Here is a 16427-nt window from a genome sequence, read left to right on the forward strand (position 1 = left end):
TTTTATTTATAATAATATTTTTGTTTGAGGTAATTGCAAAATACAATTTGTATATTCATATAATATTTAAATTAAAAACAATACAACTGAAGCATTTGTTTTATAGATTATTTATGTGTCAACCTGCCGACTCTATCATTTAATAATAAACGCTTGGCTTACGCTTAAAAACTGTTTCGAGTTAAATAAAGTTAAACTAAACACGTTGAAAAAGCGAAGAAAAAAGCGCATGTTTTACACTTCCTCTTAACAATTAAGTATTGATTCCATAAATAACTTTTTCCCATTTAAATATTGATAAACATTAAATGTAGCTCTCTGTAAGTGCCATCAAGTGTCACAATTATCGACTGCACGACTTTCTATATGCACAGCAAGAGCAAATCATTCTGAAGTTCCATATTTTCCATATCTATATCTTGATCTCGATCTGAATCACTGAATCAGCGGGAGCCTCAATTGACAATCGATGTCAATTGGCAATTGCGTGTTAACTGCAGTTATTGTCATTGGAATCGGTTGCTGGACATGTTAATGGTTTTATTCATATATATATATATATATAGATTTATTTACCGAGTGCAGCAGGACGCACCCGTGATTCCTCAGATTTGGCACACGAAATCATACGCAGATCGTCTTATTTTTTATTTGTGTTGTGATGGCGCGCTTTAAAAGTTTCCAATTTGCTCATTGACATGATTTCTGAGTAAGTTGCTCTGCCGCTCTGTTTTTTTTTTGTTTGTATTTTGTGTTTTTTTTACATGTGTTTTGTATTGGTATTACCCACGCTCTGCTCTCTAATCAACCGCACCTCGTCAGTGGCCAAACAATTGCCGGTTCCATTGCTGTTGTTACCGCTCCTTTCACTTTATAAGTGGAGTTTATCAAATGACAATTGAGGAAGAGCGAGAGTTCAAGTAATTGCAAAGCGGGCAGCGCAACACACACATTGAAATCGCCATTGCCTGGGTCAAGTAGTGAAATTGTCCTTAATAGTCCGCCATAAGTATTTATAGTTTCTCGATCAATCGACCGACATCTGGTGGTTGGCGAGTGCCCACTCTTTAGCCTACTCTTTAGCACCTGACTGCAAATAAATCTAATGGATTCCACAAATTTTCGCGGCTATTTCGCGCAATAGTGCTAATTAATTGGCAATTTAAATAAAATCACAGTTGAGTGTAATTTGATTTTTCTTATAGTTATGTTAAAGTTCGTTGTCTAAGTCTTTCGTTTTCAGGCCAGAAAAGATTAAATAAAATATTTTAGAATATAAGAAATAATTTGGGTTTTAAAAAAAACCGATCGTAAATATTATTTATTTTTGAATAATTTAATTTATATTTATTTATCATTTCTATTATTTACAAAATCTATGAAACATTTAAACAACAATTATTACAAAATTTAAAAAAAAAACAAATATGAGTAAAATTAATTAAGTGTAATATGTATCACTTTGTTCAAAAAAAAAATATATTTGTATTAAGTTAAGTACAATAAAAATAACAACCAAACAAATACATTTTTTAAAAACCTTAATACTTTTTTTTTTTTAAGTTAATCTATTTTCTAATCAAGCTAATATATCCTAATTTATTGAACCAAAACTTTTGGCATCGCAATATTCACACATTTTAAGTTGATTTCAAAGTGGAAAGTGGCAGCTCCATAAAATTCACAAAAGTATGAATGAAGTGAATGGTGTGTGGTGTATGGTGTATGGTGTTATGGTGTGTATGTGCGCGATGGAGGTGTACGATGCTTTTCAGGTAGATTCTACTACCAAGTGGAGTGTCGATGAAAGCGAGAGTGGGCAGCAAAATGTCAGTCAATCGCTGGCGGGTAAATGCCGAAAAAACAAGCAACTTTAAAACCGATGCACACAAACACATAAACGTACATACATATACACTCATACACACTCAGTTACTGTGGGACAATGGGCGATGGTGGGCGGTTGGGGGAGTGGGAGGTTAGGGGTGGAGGGGGGTACGAACTTTCTTTCTTCTTCAATATTTCGCTGCTTTTTTTCGAGTGTCGAGTGCATTGTTGTTTTTGTTGCTGCTGCTGCACGCCCACATCATCCCAATTATCTTCTTATGGTTGCGGGTGACCATAGTACCAAGTACCACTTGACAGTCGATAACGTTTGACGAGGGTTGCGACTGCGCACAGTGGACTGAAAAAACGCATGGCTAGTTCGCTGCCTAAGTCTTTCGTTTTAATACAAAATAAAATACAAAATAAAATACATTTTTCAATTGGCAAAAATCTGTTCAAACAGAATATATAGCATATAACAGAATATATACATACAATAGATCAACAAAAAATTTAAAATAATAATAATAATAATAACTACTTGTTTATTTTAATTACGTTATTTATTATTAATTGTATTGCTTAAAATATCTTACTCTTAGTTCGTTGCCTAAGTCTTCGCTTCAAATACATTTTCATACATTATAAAAACTTTTATAAAACACTGTTAGTTCGTTGCCCAAGTCTTGTGTTTTGCATTGACTTTTCTGTAAGCTTGTATAAAAAAAATATATAAAGTACACTTCATAAATAGCTTATCAAACTTTTTTAAACGGCATTTTTTAAATCATTATTATTTTGAGTTTTAATATTAGCAAGATGTTTAATTAGTTGAGCTACCTTAAAATGCTAATAAATATGCTGCACTTTTATTAAGAGGTAAAATTTTTGCTTATCAATAGAAACCCCCATTATTTGATTAATATTAAGAGCAACCAGTTCCACTGTGCGGCGGGACATGAAGTTGTCATTGTCGTGTTTGATTTTATTGTACTGCCTGACTGGCTCTGTTTTTCTACTGCTCTGCTCGGCTCTGCTCTGCCTATCCCGGCATAGGATGGATGATGGAGGTGTTTGGGAAAGAAACCGCCAAGCGACGACAAGTATTAAGTATTATTATTATTCTCGCAGCGCGCACCATCACATGGCTTTTTGTGGCCCATTACCGTTAAGCTAAGTTGCCACACCCCAGGAAAACACCTCCCCTGCACTTTCACATGTCCCCGTGGCCCCCATAACTCATCGAACCTCTTCATCTTGCACGGAGTCTGGAAAAGAGATGTTAAGTTTGGGCCTCTAAGTTTGCAAAGATAAAAAGTACCATTTTTTACGGCGGGCTTCTTCTTCGAAATGCTTTTCTAAATGATAGTTTGGTGGAGCATGAGTAAAATGCAGAAAATGTGTTCAACTTTCGCTAGTATTCTAATAAAAATAACTTTCAATGTTTGTGATTTCAATATTGTTATTATAACCATTCTATTTTAATATTATATATGTTTAACTAAATTTGTTCTTCGTTTCGTTTTATTCTTTTTTATATGCTATATCTTTTTATAGTTTTTTTAAGAGCGACCTATGCAATCAAATAGGTATTCTAAAAAATACCACTTTAATATATATTTTAAAATGCAACTTATTCTTGATGTACTTATGAATATTTGAAGATTACTAATATAAAAGATTAATTTTTTTTTAATGCTCCATTACATTATAACATTACATTATTTTTAATAAATAAAAACATATATATTAATGGATGAATTCGTATTATTATTTTTCAGATGGAGGAGATCACCGAGGCGGAGGTGGACGCCCCAGCAGCTGCTCCGCTGGCAGAGGACGTCGGCCACTCGGTGAGGAGTTCGCCCGGTGGCCAAGCGATGGGCCACGCCCACCTGTACAACCAACCCATCCGCCCGATGGCCAACTACAGCGAGAAGGCGGTGGGCAGCTCGCCCAAGCACCTGGTCAGCACCCTAAGTTCGCCCATCGAGCAGATCGCCTGCAGTGTTTCGCGCGAGCATGCGCTCAAGCTGGAGATCGAACAGCTGCAGGAGCGGCTGAAGGACACGGAGGAGCGACTGGCCTCCGTTCGCCTGCAGAGCGACTCGCTGTCGCAGACGCAGCGTGCCCTCCGCGAGCACAATGGCCGGCTGCAGGAGGAGTCCGAGATGCTCAAGCTGGACGTGCAGCATCTGAACGAGTGCGCCAATGTCTTGCGGGCGGAACTCCAGGCTGCTCGTCGAGATCGCACCGAGGCGCTTCAGGTGCAGCGATCGCTGCGAGAGGAACTGGAGGAGGCGCACCAGGAGCGCCGGCGGACGAGCGAGGGCAAGGAGAAGGACGGTCGAGTAATCCAGGACCTGCAGCGCCAGTGCCGCGAAATGGAGCGGATTCTCATGCGCAAGCATCCGGACTCGGTTTCCGCTCTGATAGGTGCGTTTGGATTAACCCAAATAAACTCCAAATACTTGGCAAAATAAGAAAATATTAGATTGCTTACGAGAAGGTTCTTTGAACATTTTTTTTAAACCTGAAATTAGACTTTTTCTTAAGGGTTTTTTTTTTTTGGTTTAGCTTACCTTTTTATTGATCCTTAGATTTTGCACTTCAAATCTTGAAAGTTTTCTTAAAGAATTTTTGTATGGCTTAGCAAAGACCATTTAAAAAATCCTTAAATTTTACACCTTAAAGCACTATTACTTGCTTGTAAATTCAATTAATAATTTAATAATTGTTTAAAAATATTTATTAAATACTAAATGTTGAATTCAATAGTTGGATATTTATTTTTACTATTCCATTTAATTGTCAGTGTAATTGTTAATAACTTTGTGAATACAAACTTGGGCTTATTTTTGTATATTTTTAAATAAAATATATTTGTAACCCACAGTGGCTTCCAAGAGTCCGGGCATGTGTCCGCTGGGCGACCAGAAGAGCGCCAACAGTCGCAAGCTGCTGGAGCAGCGCATCGCCCAGCTGGAATCGGATGCCAAGGAGCAGGATCGCAAGGCGCAGCAGATTCTGGCCAATGTCCAGGCGCGCTTCAATTCGGTGCAGGCCAAATACGAGACGCACATTGCGGACCTGGAGACGCAGGTCCTAAGGTGGGTCGTCCTCCACTTTGGGTGCTTCTCGATTTCGGGATTAATTTCTTTGCCTTTTTTACACACACAGCCTGCAGGAGATCAACACGAAGCTGAATGAGCAGATCGAATCGCAGGTGCGCACCTTGGATCGCTATATGCAAAAGCGTGCGGATAGGTACTACAACAATTGCACCCAAACGGAGCCGGTGGAGGGTGAGGAGCAGCCGGTGGGCAGTGGAGTTGGTACCGGCGGATTGGCCAGCTCGATGACCACCACGATGGGGACGCAGACGCAGTCGGCGAACGGTACGCGGGATCACAGCACCAACACCATTGGCTGCCCCTCGCCGGCCCTCGTCTACCATGGCCATGGCCATGGCCTCCATGCCCACCCACATCCACATGCCCCATCCGCTAGTAGCAGCACCAGCAGCACGGCCAACTCCACGCCGAACACGTCGCGTCCGAACTCGAAGCAAAGTGGCGGTGGCCAAAGGCGCTCCCCGCTGGTCACCGCCGGTCCCTCCAAGCTGCCCATCTCGCAGTCCGACTCCACGCTCTCGCTGCTCAGCCATGGTGGCGGTGGCGGAGGCGGTGGCTCCAAAGAGGAGGCCCAGCTGCTCAGCTCCGTGAGGAGCATGCGTGTGGACTTGGCCATCAAAAACAAGGCCATGCAGCGACTCACGCGGGAGCTGGATGAGTGCAAGAAGACCATACGGAAGCTGCAGCGGGACAGGGATGGCAGTGGCTCCAGCAGCCAGACAGGTGAGCAGCCAGCCCCGTCCTAAATCCTTAACTCACTAGCAGATCCATTAAACCAAAACAGCAGATAAAACCAAAAACCAAAAAGCATAAACCAAAAACCAAAAACCAAAACCGAAACCCAAAACTGAAACCGAAACCCATCCCATGGCAGCCCCCTCTCTAATTTCGGTTGTGTTTGTGTCACTCGGTCGCCGATGGATGGCTGGTAATTTATGGACTTTCTCTGCCCGGTCAGCACGTACACTTGGTAGCACCTCCCCCACTCCCCCACTCCCCCACTCCCATACTCCCCTACCTACCCCCCCTTGCCCACTGCACACCACTTCTAGTAGAGACGGCAAATAAATTGCTGGAATAAATCATTGTACGGCTGTCGACGCTGTCGGCCTTTTGACCACTTTTTGCACTCGTTTCAAACGGCAATTGCAGCGCAACTAAGCGGCTAAGCGGCCAAACGCCATCGGCCAATGGCCAAGACAAACACGTTTCGGCCGGGCCAAGACGTCTTAACCCACTGACAATCGTGGCTTTATGGGGCTCCCATCAAATGATCTTGTTTAGATGAGCAATATATACATATATTATTTTTATTTTATTTTTAGATTTATTTAATATTTTATTTAAGCTATGTTAAGCTGCAATACCGAACCTAGCTAGCTAGAGGTCTTATTTATATCTATTTTATAATCTTATTAAGAACATAAACTTTAAGGTTTATTGATCATATTTTTAAAAACAAAAAGCTATTAAAATATTTAGACATTTAAAACACTTTTATCTGAAAATGTCAAATGTTAAATTTATTAATTTGATGGAGAATAGATAAATGTTATTAACATTTTTCAAATGAAAGGTAAACTATGTGTTAGAAATTTAAATTTGATTTTGCTCAATATTGAGTATTTCTTAATTCAAATCAGAATTATTTGGTTACTATGTTAAGAAAATTGGTTTTGTTAGGGTTAAGCGGCCAAAACGAAATTGAATTCACAGAGTCGAAGGCGATTTATGTATGTATGTGGAGGCACGGCGGGTTGTGGGCGGGAGGGCGTGGCGGGACGGTACGGGAGACCCCATCTCGGGCAGTTGGTTATGTCACCTGTGCGGCCTGACCACGCTTGTTTATTTACCTTTTGTCGATTCGGAATTGAGAGTCTTGTTGCTATTGCTGCTACCATCGGCTGCCATCGAAAAAGAAAATTCGAAAGCGAAAGTCAAAGTCAAAGACGACGCGAGTTTGTTTTGGCTGCGGGTCGGTGGACGCTGCTGCCGGGGATCGACTTGGATTGGATCAGGTCTTTAGTGGCCCCACCTCTTCTATCTCTAAGCCCCCATCCCCCCATCCCCCCATCCGCCCATCCCCCCAAATAAACGTTTTATAATGCCATGACTTGTTAGCCGCCTCTGCCCGTTGGCCGTTTTATTACTTCTTTTTCTGCGTTTGTAATTTTGTTTCGTTTTTTTATTCGCTTTATGTTGTATGTCTTGTGCGGTTTTTGTGGCTAATTAATGAGCCGTCGCTCCGTCAAATTTGTATTGTTAATAATTGTAAATGCCAAAAGCGGACGACGGTAACCGTATAAATAGCATCATCAGTGTATGTTTTAATTTCGTACGCGTGTGTAAAAAATGTAAATCGCTCTTCATAACTTTGCCGGATTATGCAATATAGCTATGCTTTTTGTGAAAATTTCGTACAAAATTTTGACCAGACGAAGCTCAATGAACCCCGAATTAGCTTACATAATTAAATATGCTTAGCGGTTCGTCTGTGATTTCTTATTGTGAATTTCTTTGCATATTTACTACGTTTTATTTCTGATAAAATACATATGCTTCTGTGTCTTGCAGGCAGCAAATTGGATCTTAGGTCGCAGGCCAGCGGTGGCTCCCTGCAGAGGCGCTCCAGTGGCTATGATCACCACCACCACCACAGTGACCACATTCCGGCGGCCACCGAAAGCCAGGCTCTGAAGGAGGCTCAAAACAAATATCGTCTGCTGGAGGCTGACTATAAAACACTACACGATAAGCGGCTGCAGGATGTGAGTATTTCAACAGTTTTCTTGGAAAATATTTCAAGCCATAACTTTTAACTCTTAACTCTACAACTTCAGTTGAAGACCCTGCAGAGTGCCCACGAAAGGGAGCTGGCCTCCTGCAACGAGACTGTGCGAATTCTTCAGCAAAGACTCAACGAGCGGGAGGAGGCACTGACCACCCAAAAGCGGCGCAAGGTGCCCGTGGATTACTATGCCCTAAAAGCCAAGGTACAGAGACTTCCGGCAAACAATCAAGATCTATTTGGAGTTCAAGAACAAATCGAGAACAAGTCAAGTAGAGATTTGATTGTTTCGATCTAACCCTATATTGCAACTAAAATAAAAACGCACTTTTAAGGTATCACTATTGGAAAGGAGGCACTCGGAGCGGGAGGAGCGACTCCATATGCTGGTGGAGGCCCTGAGCAAAGGACGGCTCAACGGAGCACTCGAGGATCTGATGCAGGAGAACAATAACAAGTAGTGAAGTTCGTAGTGTTGTCGTAGAGATGATCTAAGAAACATTGCCATGTTCAATGCCAGCCAATTTCGACTAGAGTCCGTCTAAGCAGAAAAAACATCCAATGAAAAAACATACAATTTTAGCCAGGTTCCCAGGACAGCACTTGCTGCCAGGTTAGATTGTGGCTCCCCGATCAAACGCAACTCTAACTGACGCCCATGGCGATTTTCTCAAAGCAAATTCAAATGTGTTCAAAGTGGAAACAATAAGTATATATCGACCGGTGATCAGTTAGCCAACAACTTATATTTAGGTTTAAGATTTCTCCCCCGCAAGCCAGCTGCAATCTAATCTGGTACTCAAGGCTAAACCAATCCTGGGGCCTTTGTTCTACAAGGATAGATATTTAAAAACACAGAACATGATTAATGTTATTGTAGTTCTTAGCGAGAAAGTATTTTAAATATCAATGTTTCGATGTAGAAATTGAATTGAACCATTCACACAACTTAGAGAGAGATGGCGACAAAAGAGCGAAAGAGTGGGCGCGTCATGAAAATGAAAGAGAGAGAGAAAGAGAAATAGCTTGGGAAATGAAAGTTGTACTAGGAATAAGTATTTTATGTATATAGAATATCGAAGTACAGAAATTCGAAGCGATCTCAATTTGAATATTATATATTTGATTTAGAAGAAAAGCGCTTTTGGGGCACTATTAATTTTACCAGTGTAACAGTCGATTTTTTTTTACCTAACCCAATTATTGTGCGTTTAAGATAGAAAACTTTAAAAAAGTTGAAAAGAAAAAAAAACTGAGAACCAGGGACCGTAAATACATTTTATTTATGTTGAATCCCGTAAATGAGATACTCCAAATAGCCTAGAATTATACAAATGACAATTAAAACAATATGCTAACTTTTCGACCACCTACCTTTACGTAATAATACAAATATTAAAACTCTTTTGGGGTGCTGCTGTCAGTTCAATAAGAAGCTAATCCATAGAGTGGACAGTATGGCTCTGCTATTTATATTTTTAAGCAAACTAAAGCCCAACCCAGTAATCATTGTCGATGACTTTTGTTTACGCTGATATTATTTTTGAAATATTTTTTCAAAATAAAATTTAATCACAATGATTACTGCGTTGGTTTTCCAAATACTTACGGTCCCTGTTAAGAACCGAATGGAATAAAATAGATCTCCCCAATTAAAAAAAAACTCAAGCAGGCGGACAACTAAGACAGAAATCAAATACAAATTCACAGTATTCCAATACACAACTCGTATGATCTATATATGCGTACATATATATAGTCAAAAAAGTAAACTTATCGCTTCTTTTTGGAGATGTTTGATAGCTTTGGTGGTTCCTTGGTCGCCAGACGCCAGAGGCGACTCCAGCTGAGTCGCTATAGGTTGTACCTGCAGCGCCTGAGGAGGGCCACCAGTTTGGTGGACCAGCGACCGCCACTGCTGAATGCCAAGACCCTGGGCGGATTCGACGTCCTGCAGCAGGATACCCGCCACATTCTGAACCGGACCAACGATAATGTGCACCTGCTGTTGACGCTGTCGAAGATTAAGCGCACCGGCGGCCAACTGGACTCGCTGGAGGCTCCACCGCTGGTATCCCGATCGGCTCTGCCGCACATGCAGCGAAGATTGGACCTGCTGCAGCATCGGAACATGCAGCTGGGCCACCGCCTGATGCGGATCCAGGGCCGGAAAGGTAGTGAAGGTGCTCAGCGGGAGCGGCCCAACCAGCAGTCCCAGTCTAGTGGACGGTGTCCCAGTGTGATGACCAATCGATCGACTCTGGCAGAGAGCGAGGTGTTCGCCAAGTACGATGGCTGGGATCTGGACCTGCCGCTCGACAACTACGATCTAAAGCGGCTACTCCGGCCCAGGATTGTCCTGCACTTTGGCCTGATGGACGGCCGGCCGTTGGGCCAGGTGGTGGTGCAGCTGTACACAGAGGCCGCTCCGCTGGTCGTGCTGCAGTTCGTCCGCACCTGTTTGGCCCAGCGGTCGCATGAGTTCGCCGTGCGCCGCATCTTTCCGCAGCTCTGGCTGGAATGCTATCTGCTGGGCAGCTGCAAAAATCCGACTGGCCATGCTACTCCCTGCTTGAATGGTCGCATGGAGTTCGATGCACGGGTGATGAACCACGGACGCCATGGCTACGTCTTCTCCTGCGCCAAGGAGTACTGCGTCCATGGATTCCCCGGCGGGGCCATCAACTTCAGCATCAGCTTCAAGCCCCTGCCGGTGGCCAATGGTCAGCGGGTGGGCTTCGGGCGGGTGATTCGCGGCGACAAGGTCATCGAGTGCATGCAGGCCCATGGAACGAAAAACGGCAAGATCAGCCGGCCACTGCTCGTCACCCACTGCGATATGGTGTAGGAAAACAAGGAGATCGGGTCCTAGCTGGATCAAATCAGGAGTTATGTTATGGAGGAATGTTAAGATAGAAATCAAGGTACTTTCGCCAATTTCATCTGATATGGGATCTTACTCAGCTGGATGAAACCAGAAGTTTCTCAGAAGCTCTTTGAATGTTAAGAAAGATCAATCAAGGAGTTTTTGGTGTACTTTTGGGTCCCATCCAGCAGAGAAATTTATCTGATATTGGAAGTGATTTAGCTGTATGAAATCAGAAGTTCCTCAGCTGCTCCTTGATTGTTAAGTATTGATTTAAGACTAAAAAGCTCGGAGAAAATCCAAAGAAACGCCAGTTTTGAAGTAATTTTTGCTAAATACAAGTATGATTGCTATTGCTTTTTAAGCATATGCTTCCCAAAAGATTTCCCCTTCAATAAAAAAATCAATTTGAATTTTGCTCAACGTTTGATTAAAGTACGAGTACAATTTATTTGGTATTTGGTTAGTCATACGATTGGATGGATAACTACCGATGCTGTGGGCGATCCCCATAAACGAACATTGTATTCATATGTGCTTCTTGTATCGTGCCTTTCAGCAAATGCATTTATATTCTTAGCATTATATTTTCGAATCAGGGGTTTGTTATAGAAGTTGCATACATATATACGAGTAGTTTCTATATGGTTAGACATCGACGAGTAAGAGAAGAAGCTGCTCAAATCTTTCAGCTCCATGACAATACGATCCCAAACAACAGCAACATTTAACTGGCTAAGTTTAACAGTGATTACGATTACGATTACGTTTAGAGTTAAGTGGTCTTCTACGGATACAATACCATTTCGGTTAATATATGAATATATATATATGATGCAGATATATAACGAGTTTGGTTACTTAGTTAGTTGTGATACTTGGTTAAGCGATATTCTTAGTTGTGGTGTACTCCATTTGGAAGGTTGTCCGCTGAGGATGCAGAGTTTGGAGCCGGTTTCCTTGGGTCCAACCTTTTGAAGCCGCCGGTTCCGAGGCCAACCGGGGATTTTGGGGGACCGCTCTCCTCCGGATTATCCAGACAACTGACAGCTCTGCGAGCTGCTATCGCTGGCTTTTATACCCGCAATGGTTTCACGGTCATGTCCGGGGGACACAGTTGCCAAGTCGATGCGCAATTTTACGCCCCGATGGTCATCTAAGGAGCCACAGGAGTATCCGCAATTATTGGGTTAGCTCCTTGTGCTCGATGCACTCTAATTTGATTTTGATTGAATTGCGCTTATCGCAGTTGTGCACTCGCTTTCGAGAAAAGTTGGAGTTTGAGAATCCCCATATTGACGTCACCACGACGAGTGCTTAACGCGTTTCGCCAATCGATTCCCTATTTTATTTATTGCCCATACATATCGGCTATATCCCTTGTGACGTCACAGGCTTGGCAATTTTCTACTTCATTCATAAAACAAAATTGGGAACAGGCGCATTAGGCTCACACGATTGGACAGCGGCGTCTGCGCCACTTGGTCGTCATCGTCGTCTTCATCATCTTCATCATCTCGGTGGTGCTGTTGCTGTTGCTGGTGCTGGTGCAGTGGTGCACATGTGCGATAAGCGGAATTCAATCAATCAGCACCACAAATTGCGAGTAGGAAGTGCTATCCATTAAATGCTTGCCCGTATTCTGCTATAAAAGCGGTCACAATCCTCTGGCCAAGTCATTCCAGTTGCACAGCCTGCTGGTGAAACAGCAGCGAACTAAATCTTCTAACTTTTTTTTCTTGTGTACCTGAGACTAAACAGTATTTGCGACCAATGATGATGAGGCTTCGGCTCAGCGTCCTGCTCCTGCTGCTCCACCTTGGCTGTCTGACCTTGGCACTGGCAAGCAGTAGGATATCCTGCGGCAGCTCCATCTGCGGTGGCCGCCGCTGGGATGTCCACCATCGGCTGGATGACTACGACGAGCACATGGTCTACAGACAGAGCACAGTGCCGGTGGAGTCAGTGGCACGCGATGATCGTGGGAACGAGAGGCGCGAGGAAACGACTGTCAGGTTTGACTCATCTCCTCGTGAAACTCGTGAGGAGCGAGTAGAGCGACGGGAAGCTCATGATGAGCGGGTAGAACCACGTGAAACTCGTGAAGAGCGAGTAGAGCGGCGGCTTGTTCGCGATGAGCGAGTACAGCGAAGAGAAGCTCGGAATGAACGAGTACTGCAAACTGAAACTCGTGATGAGCGAGTACAGCGAAGTGAAGCTCGTGAGGAGCGTGTAGAACGCCGTGACAATCGTGAAGAGCGACGTGAGAGTCGGGATGAGCGAGTACAGCAACGTGAAGATCGTGAGGAACGAATGAATCCACGGGAAGTTCATGAAAAGCGAGTAGAGCCTCGTGAAAATCGTGAAGAACGCCGTGAGTCTCGTGAAAATGGCGCAGAACGACGTGTGGTTCGTGAAGAGAAAGTAGAGCGGCGTGAAATGCGTGTTGCACGCAATGAACCTCGGGAAGCTCAAATGGATCGCGTGGACCGACGGGAGGATCAAGAATTCAACAAGCGACTGGTCGAAACTCGTCGGGAAACAGCAGACGAGAGAATTGGTGAACGCCGAGTACTCCGTGAAATTTCCAGACGTGAAGAACGCGATAATCGTATTGATGCCCGAGACAATCGTCGTGGCGACAGAGCTAACGTAGAAACGGAACTCTCCAGGCGTATGGAACGTGGACCAGTTGAGCGAGCTGAACGAGAATCTGAGCAGCGGATGGAGCGAAACAATCTTCGGCGAACAGAGCGAGACATTCGCGTGCAAGATGAACAACCAGAAGAACGACGATTCGAACGAAACTCTGCCAGACGCGAAGAGCGAGAGAACCGCGTTCGATTTGAAATTCGTCGATTGAGCGAATCACGCGATAATCTTCGCAGGGAAGTTCGCGAAAATGATCGCCGAGAAGAACGTAGTGATCTCCGGCGGGAGGAACGAGACTCAGCCAGGCGGGAGGAGCGTGAGGAAAGCCGTAGGGACGAAGGTCTCGACAGGCACAACATGCAGCGAGTGGAACGTGTAGACCTTCGTCGACAAGAACGACGCATCGAGGAATCCACTGATAGGGATATGTCCAGACGACAGGTTGAAAGTGAATCTCTTCGAAGTGATCGTGGTGTAGAGCTAGACAATCTGCAAAGGGTTGGAGTTGAGCGAGCAGAAGCCAGGCAATCACAAATCCGCCGCGTTGAACGGAGAGCAGAACGTGAAGAAGTACGAAGGGAAGAACGTGTAGCAGAGCGCAGGGTGGAGCAAAGCGAGGAGGAAGATCTCTCAAGGGTCGAACGTATTTCCGTCAGGCGGGTGGAAGAACTACGAGAGGAGCGAGAAAACCAAAGGGGAGAGGAACGCGAGGATATTCGACGTGTGGATCGAAGAGAAGAACAAGAAGTGAGGCGGGAAATGAACGAGCGACGAGAGGAACGAGAAGACACTCGTCGAGTAGAACGCTATAACCTACGAAGAGTCGAGCGAGATGTTGAAAGAAGAGAGGAACGTGAAGACACTCGTCGAGAGAGAGAGGAAGTAGCAACTCCACAAAGGGAGGATCGAGTGGACCGTGATGATTTGCGAAGAGAAGAGCGAACAGTTCAAAGGCGTGTGGACAGAGATTTCCAACCAGTGGGACGTGAATCTTCCAGGCGCGAGATCCGTGAGCCTTTGGAGGAGCGTGAACTTCTGGCTACCCAAGTTAAATCCAAGGGCTGGTTGAGCTACGGCAAGCGAGAGCTTCTGATGACCGGACAGATTCTCCTCCTGGCAGCGCTCTACAAGAAGTCAACAGCCAGTGGCAAGGGATTTGGGTAAGTATCTGCTGCTATACACCTTAGAAAATCTCTACTAATCAACTCTTTTCCTTAGCCATGCTTTGAATGAGCAAATTCAGGGCTATCTGCAGGCCATCGGCTGCTAGGCTTCTAATCCCCAACTTGATAGAACCAAAAACGAGTAAATGGATATGGCACGACTAACCCCGGAAAATGCAAACGGACCCGAAGGCGAGCAACGAGCAGAAGGATGGGACATAATGCTCCGCATGAGCATTGCACAATTTAATCCAACTGTTACTGTAACCAAAATCCTTTTTCTCCTGTTATAGCCGACAAAAGCATAACGAAAATATATGATGGGATGCTCTCGAGTAGTCGAGCATCTGCAAACTGCATTGCAATCCGTGAGTTTCGATTCCGGCGGTTGATGTGGGTCACCCCCATCATTCCATTATCCCGTCATCCCATCATCCCGTCACCCCTGGATAATTGGTGCGTTCGCATCCGAGAGACCGCAACTGTCCACTCACATGGCTGGGCATCCGCATCCGCATCCGCATCCGCATCCGCATCCGAATCCGCATCCTTGGATGCCAGCATCCTTGAGGCGGACACACATGCACACACTGGTCTTGTTCGCAAGCCACACAATCCACCTTCTTCTTTTTCGGATGCCACAGAAACCGAAACCGAAGCTGAAAGGCAAAATTATTATTGCGATTTTCCATGCCGTTTGCCTTCGTCCTTGCTGCTTCTGCATGGCTCCTGAATATCCTTTCTCCCCCTTTCAGATTGTGTGTTTGTTTGTGTGTTTTTGTGTGTGTATCGAGGCTGATAAATTTCGCACATATTAGATGCTGGCCTGGTCTATTCATCTTTTTGGCTTTCAAGAGATTTCCCCTGATGGGGGGGGGAGTCGACAACCAGCCAGTAAGCCATCCTTAATCAGTGAAACCAACACACAAATTTTACACAATTTTCATCTTTTGGGGATTATTCTTTGGCATGTGGATGTGGGCTGTGGCATGTGGACTGTGTGGATTGGATTGGATTGGACTGGAGTGTATGTCTGCTGGAGTGCGCACTTGTATCCGGATTTGTGTGGAAATATCCCTACCTTGTCTGTGATGGTTCCGAGTTGCTTTACTTTACTTTACTTACTCTTACCAGGAGATACGAATTTTATTGGTCGGTATTCAAAATGTGAAGAGTGCACACAGAGATAAAATCAAGTGTTTCGTACTTGAAACATTGAATTCCGAACAGCATATTCTCAAGGGGGCTAAAGTTGTTAATTTCAAAAAGGGCAGGGCAATGTGTACCTCTATAGTGGATGCTTTCTAAAAAAGCTTTACCAAACTAGCAAGTTTTTGTAGACACATTAGTTGAACTTAAATTAAAATGGCATATACCTAATCGATTTATTTTCTATAAATCAAAGTTAACATATTTTGACATTGATAGTTTTAGTTTTTTAAAAGTTTACCGAACTTTAAATGTATTTAGTAATTAGCTCAAACGAATATTATAAATAACCTGTCACAAAGACCCTTTGGGATAAGATATCTCTTTTCTATTGTATTTCTACTACTATAATGATTCAATGGATTTTGGTCTTTACTTGCTGTATTATGCCAAACCAAAGTTAATCAAAATAGCTCTTGAATTACTAATAAAATTCCCAAAAACGAAGGTAACTTTTGAAAACCTTAATTGCTGGTTTCGTCAAAAGCAAACTTTTTATTTTTGGTCAGCTAAAGGGAACCCATTTTTTTGGCAGAAAAAGAATTAAATACACATCCGGTCTAAAGCTAACCTGAAACATACCCTTTTTGTGCTGATATATTCACAAAACCAGCGGATGTTAATTTTTGTTCGATTATTTTTCTTGTTGTGCCATCGCCCGCTGAGTTTATTCATGGGGATTTTCACGAAGGATTTAAATTCAATGCGAATTCTTCTTATATTTTTTGCTGGCCACGGAAGTGTGAAATATCAATACGCAATGTCTCTGGCAAATACAGCGGTTTGCA

The 16427-nt window shown here is 43.5% G+C and overlaps 3 protein-coding genes across 4 annotated transcripts in view; all 3 read left to right on the forward strand.

The window, feature by feature from the left end:
- LOC108149864 (centrosomal protein of 162 kDa) overlaps positions 1-8849 on the forward strand; it is a 29689-nt gene extending 20840 nt beyond the window's left edge. The window contains exons 2-7 of one of the 2 annotated variants that reach the window (XM_041707140.1): positions 3609-4263; positions 4724-4937; positions 5008-5684; positions 7536-7729; positions 7802-8021; positions 8085-8849. In XM_041707140.1, coding sequence (XP_041563074.1) covers positions 3609-4263; positions 4724-4937; positions 5008-5684; positions 7536-7729; positions 7802-8021; positions 8085-8203 — 2079 coding nt within the window. In that variant the 3' untranslated portion in view covers positions 8204-8849. The remainder of the gene's footprint in view (positions 1-3608; positions 4264-4723; positions 4938-5007; positions 5685-7535; positions 7730-7801; positions 8022-8084) is intronic. The other variant, XM_017277744.2, reaches the window with a different exon arrangement.
- Positions 8850-9239: 390 nt separating this feature from the next.
- Positions 9240-11045, forward strand: LOC108149867. The gene has a single exon (XM_017277749.2). The coding sequence runs from the start codon at positions 9542-9544 to the stop codon at positions 10595-10597; it is 1056 nt and encodes a 351-aa protein (XP_017133238.1). The 5' UTR covers positions 9240-9541; the 3' UTR covers positions 10598-11045.
- A 1213-nt stretch (positions 11046-12258) lies between these two features.
- Positions 12259-14795, forward strand: LOC108149865 (trichohyalin). The gene is made up of 2 exons (XM_017277745.2): positions 12259-14427; positions 14486-14795. The coding sequence occupies exons 1-2, from the start codon at positions 12389-12391 to the stop codon at positions 14535-14537; spliced, it is 2091 nt and encodes a 696-aa protein (XP_017133234.1). The 5' UTR covers positions 12259-12388; the 3' UTR covers positions 14538-14795.
- Positions 14796-16427: the final 1632 nt, after the last annotated feature.

The sequence above is a fragment of the Drosophila elegans genome, unplaced genomic scaffold, assembly GCF_018152505.1.
Source record: "Drosophila elegans isolate 14027-0461.03 unplaced genomic scaffold, ASM1815250v1 contig_149, whole genome shotgun sequence".
Classification (NCBI taxonomy): domain Eukaryota; kingdom Metazoa; phylum Arthropoda; class Insecta; order Diptera; family Drosophilidae; genus Drosophila; species Drosophila elegans.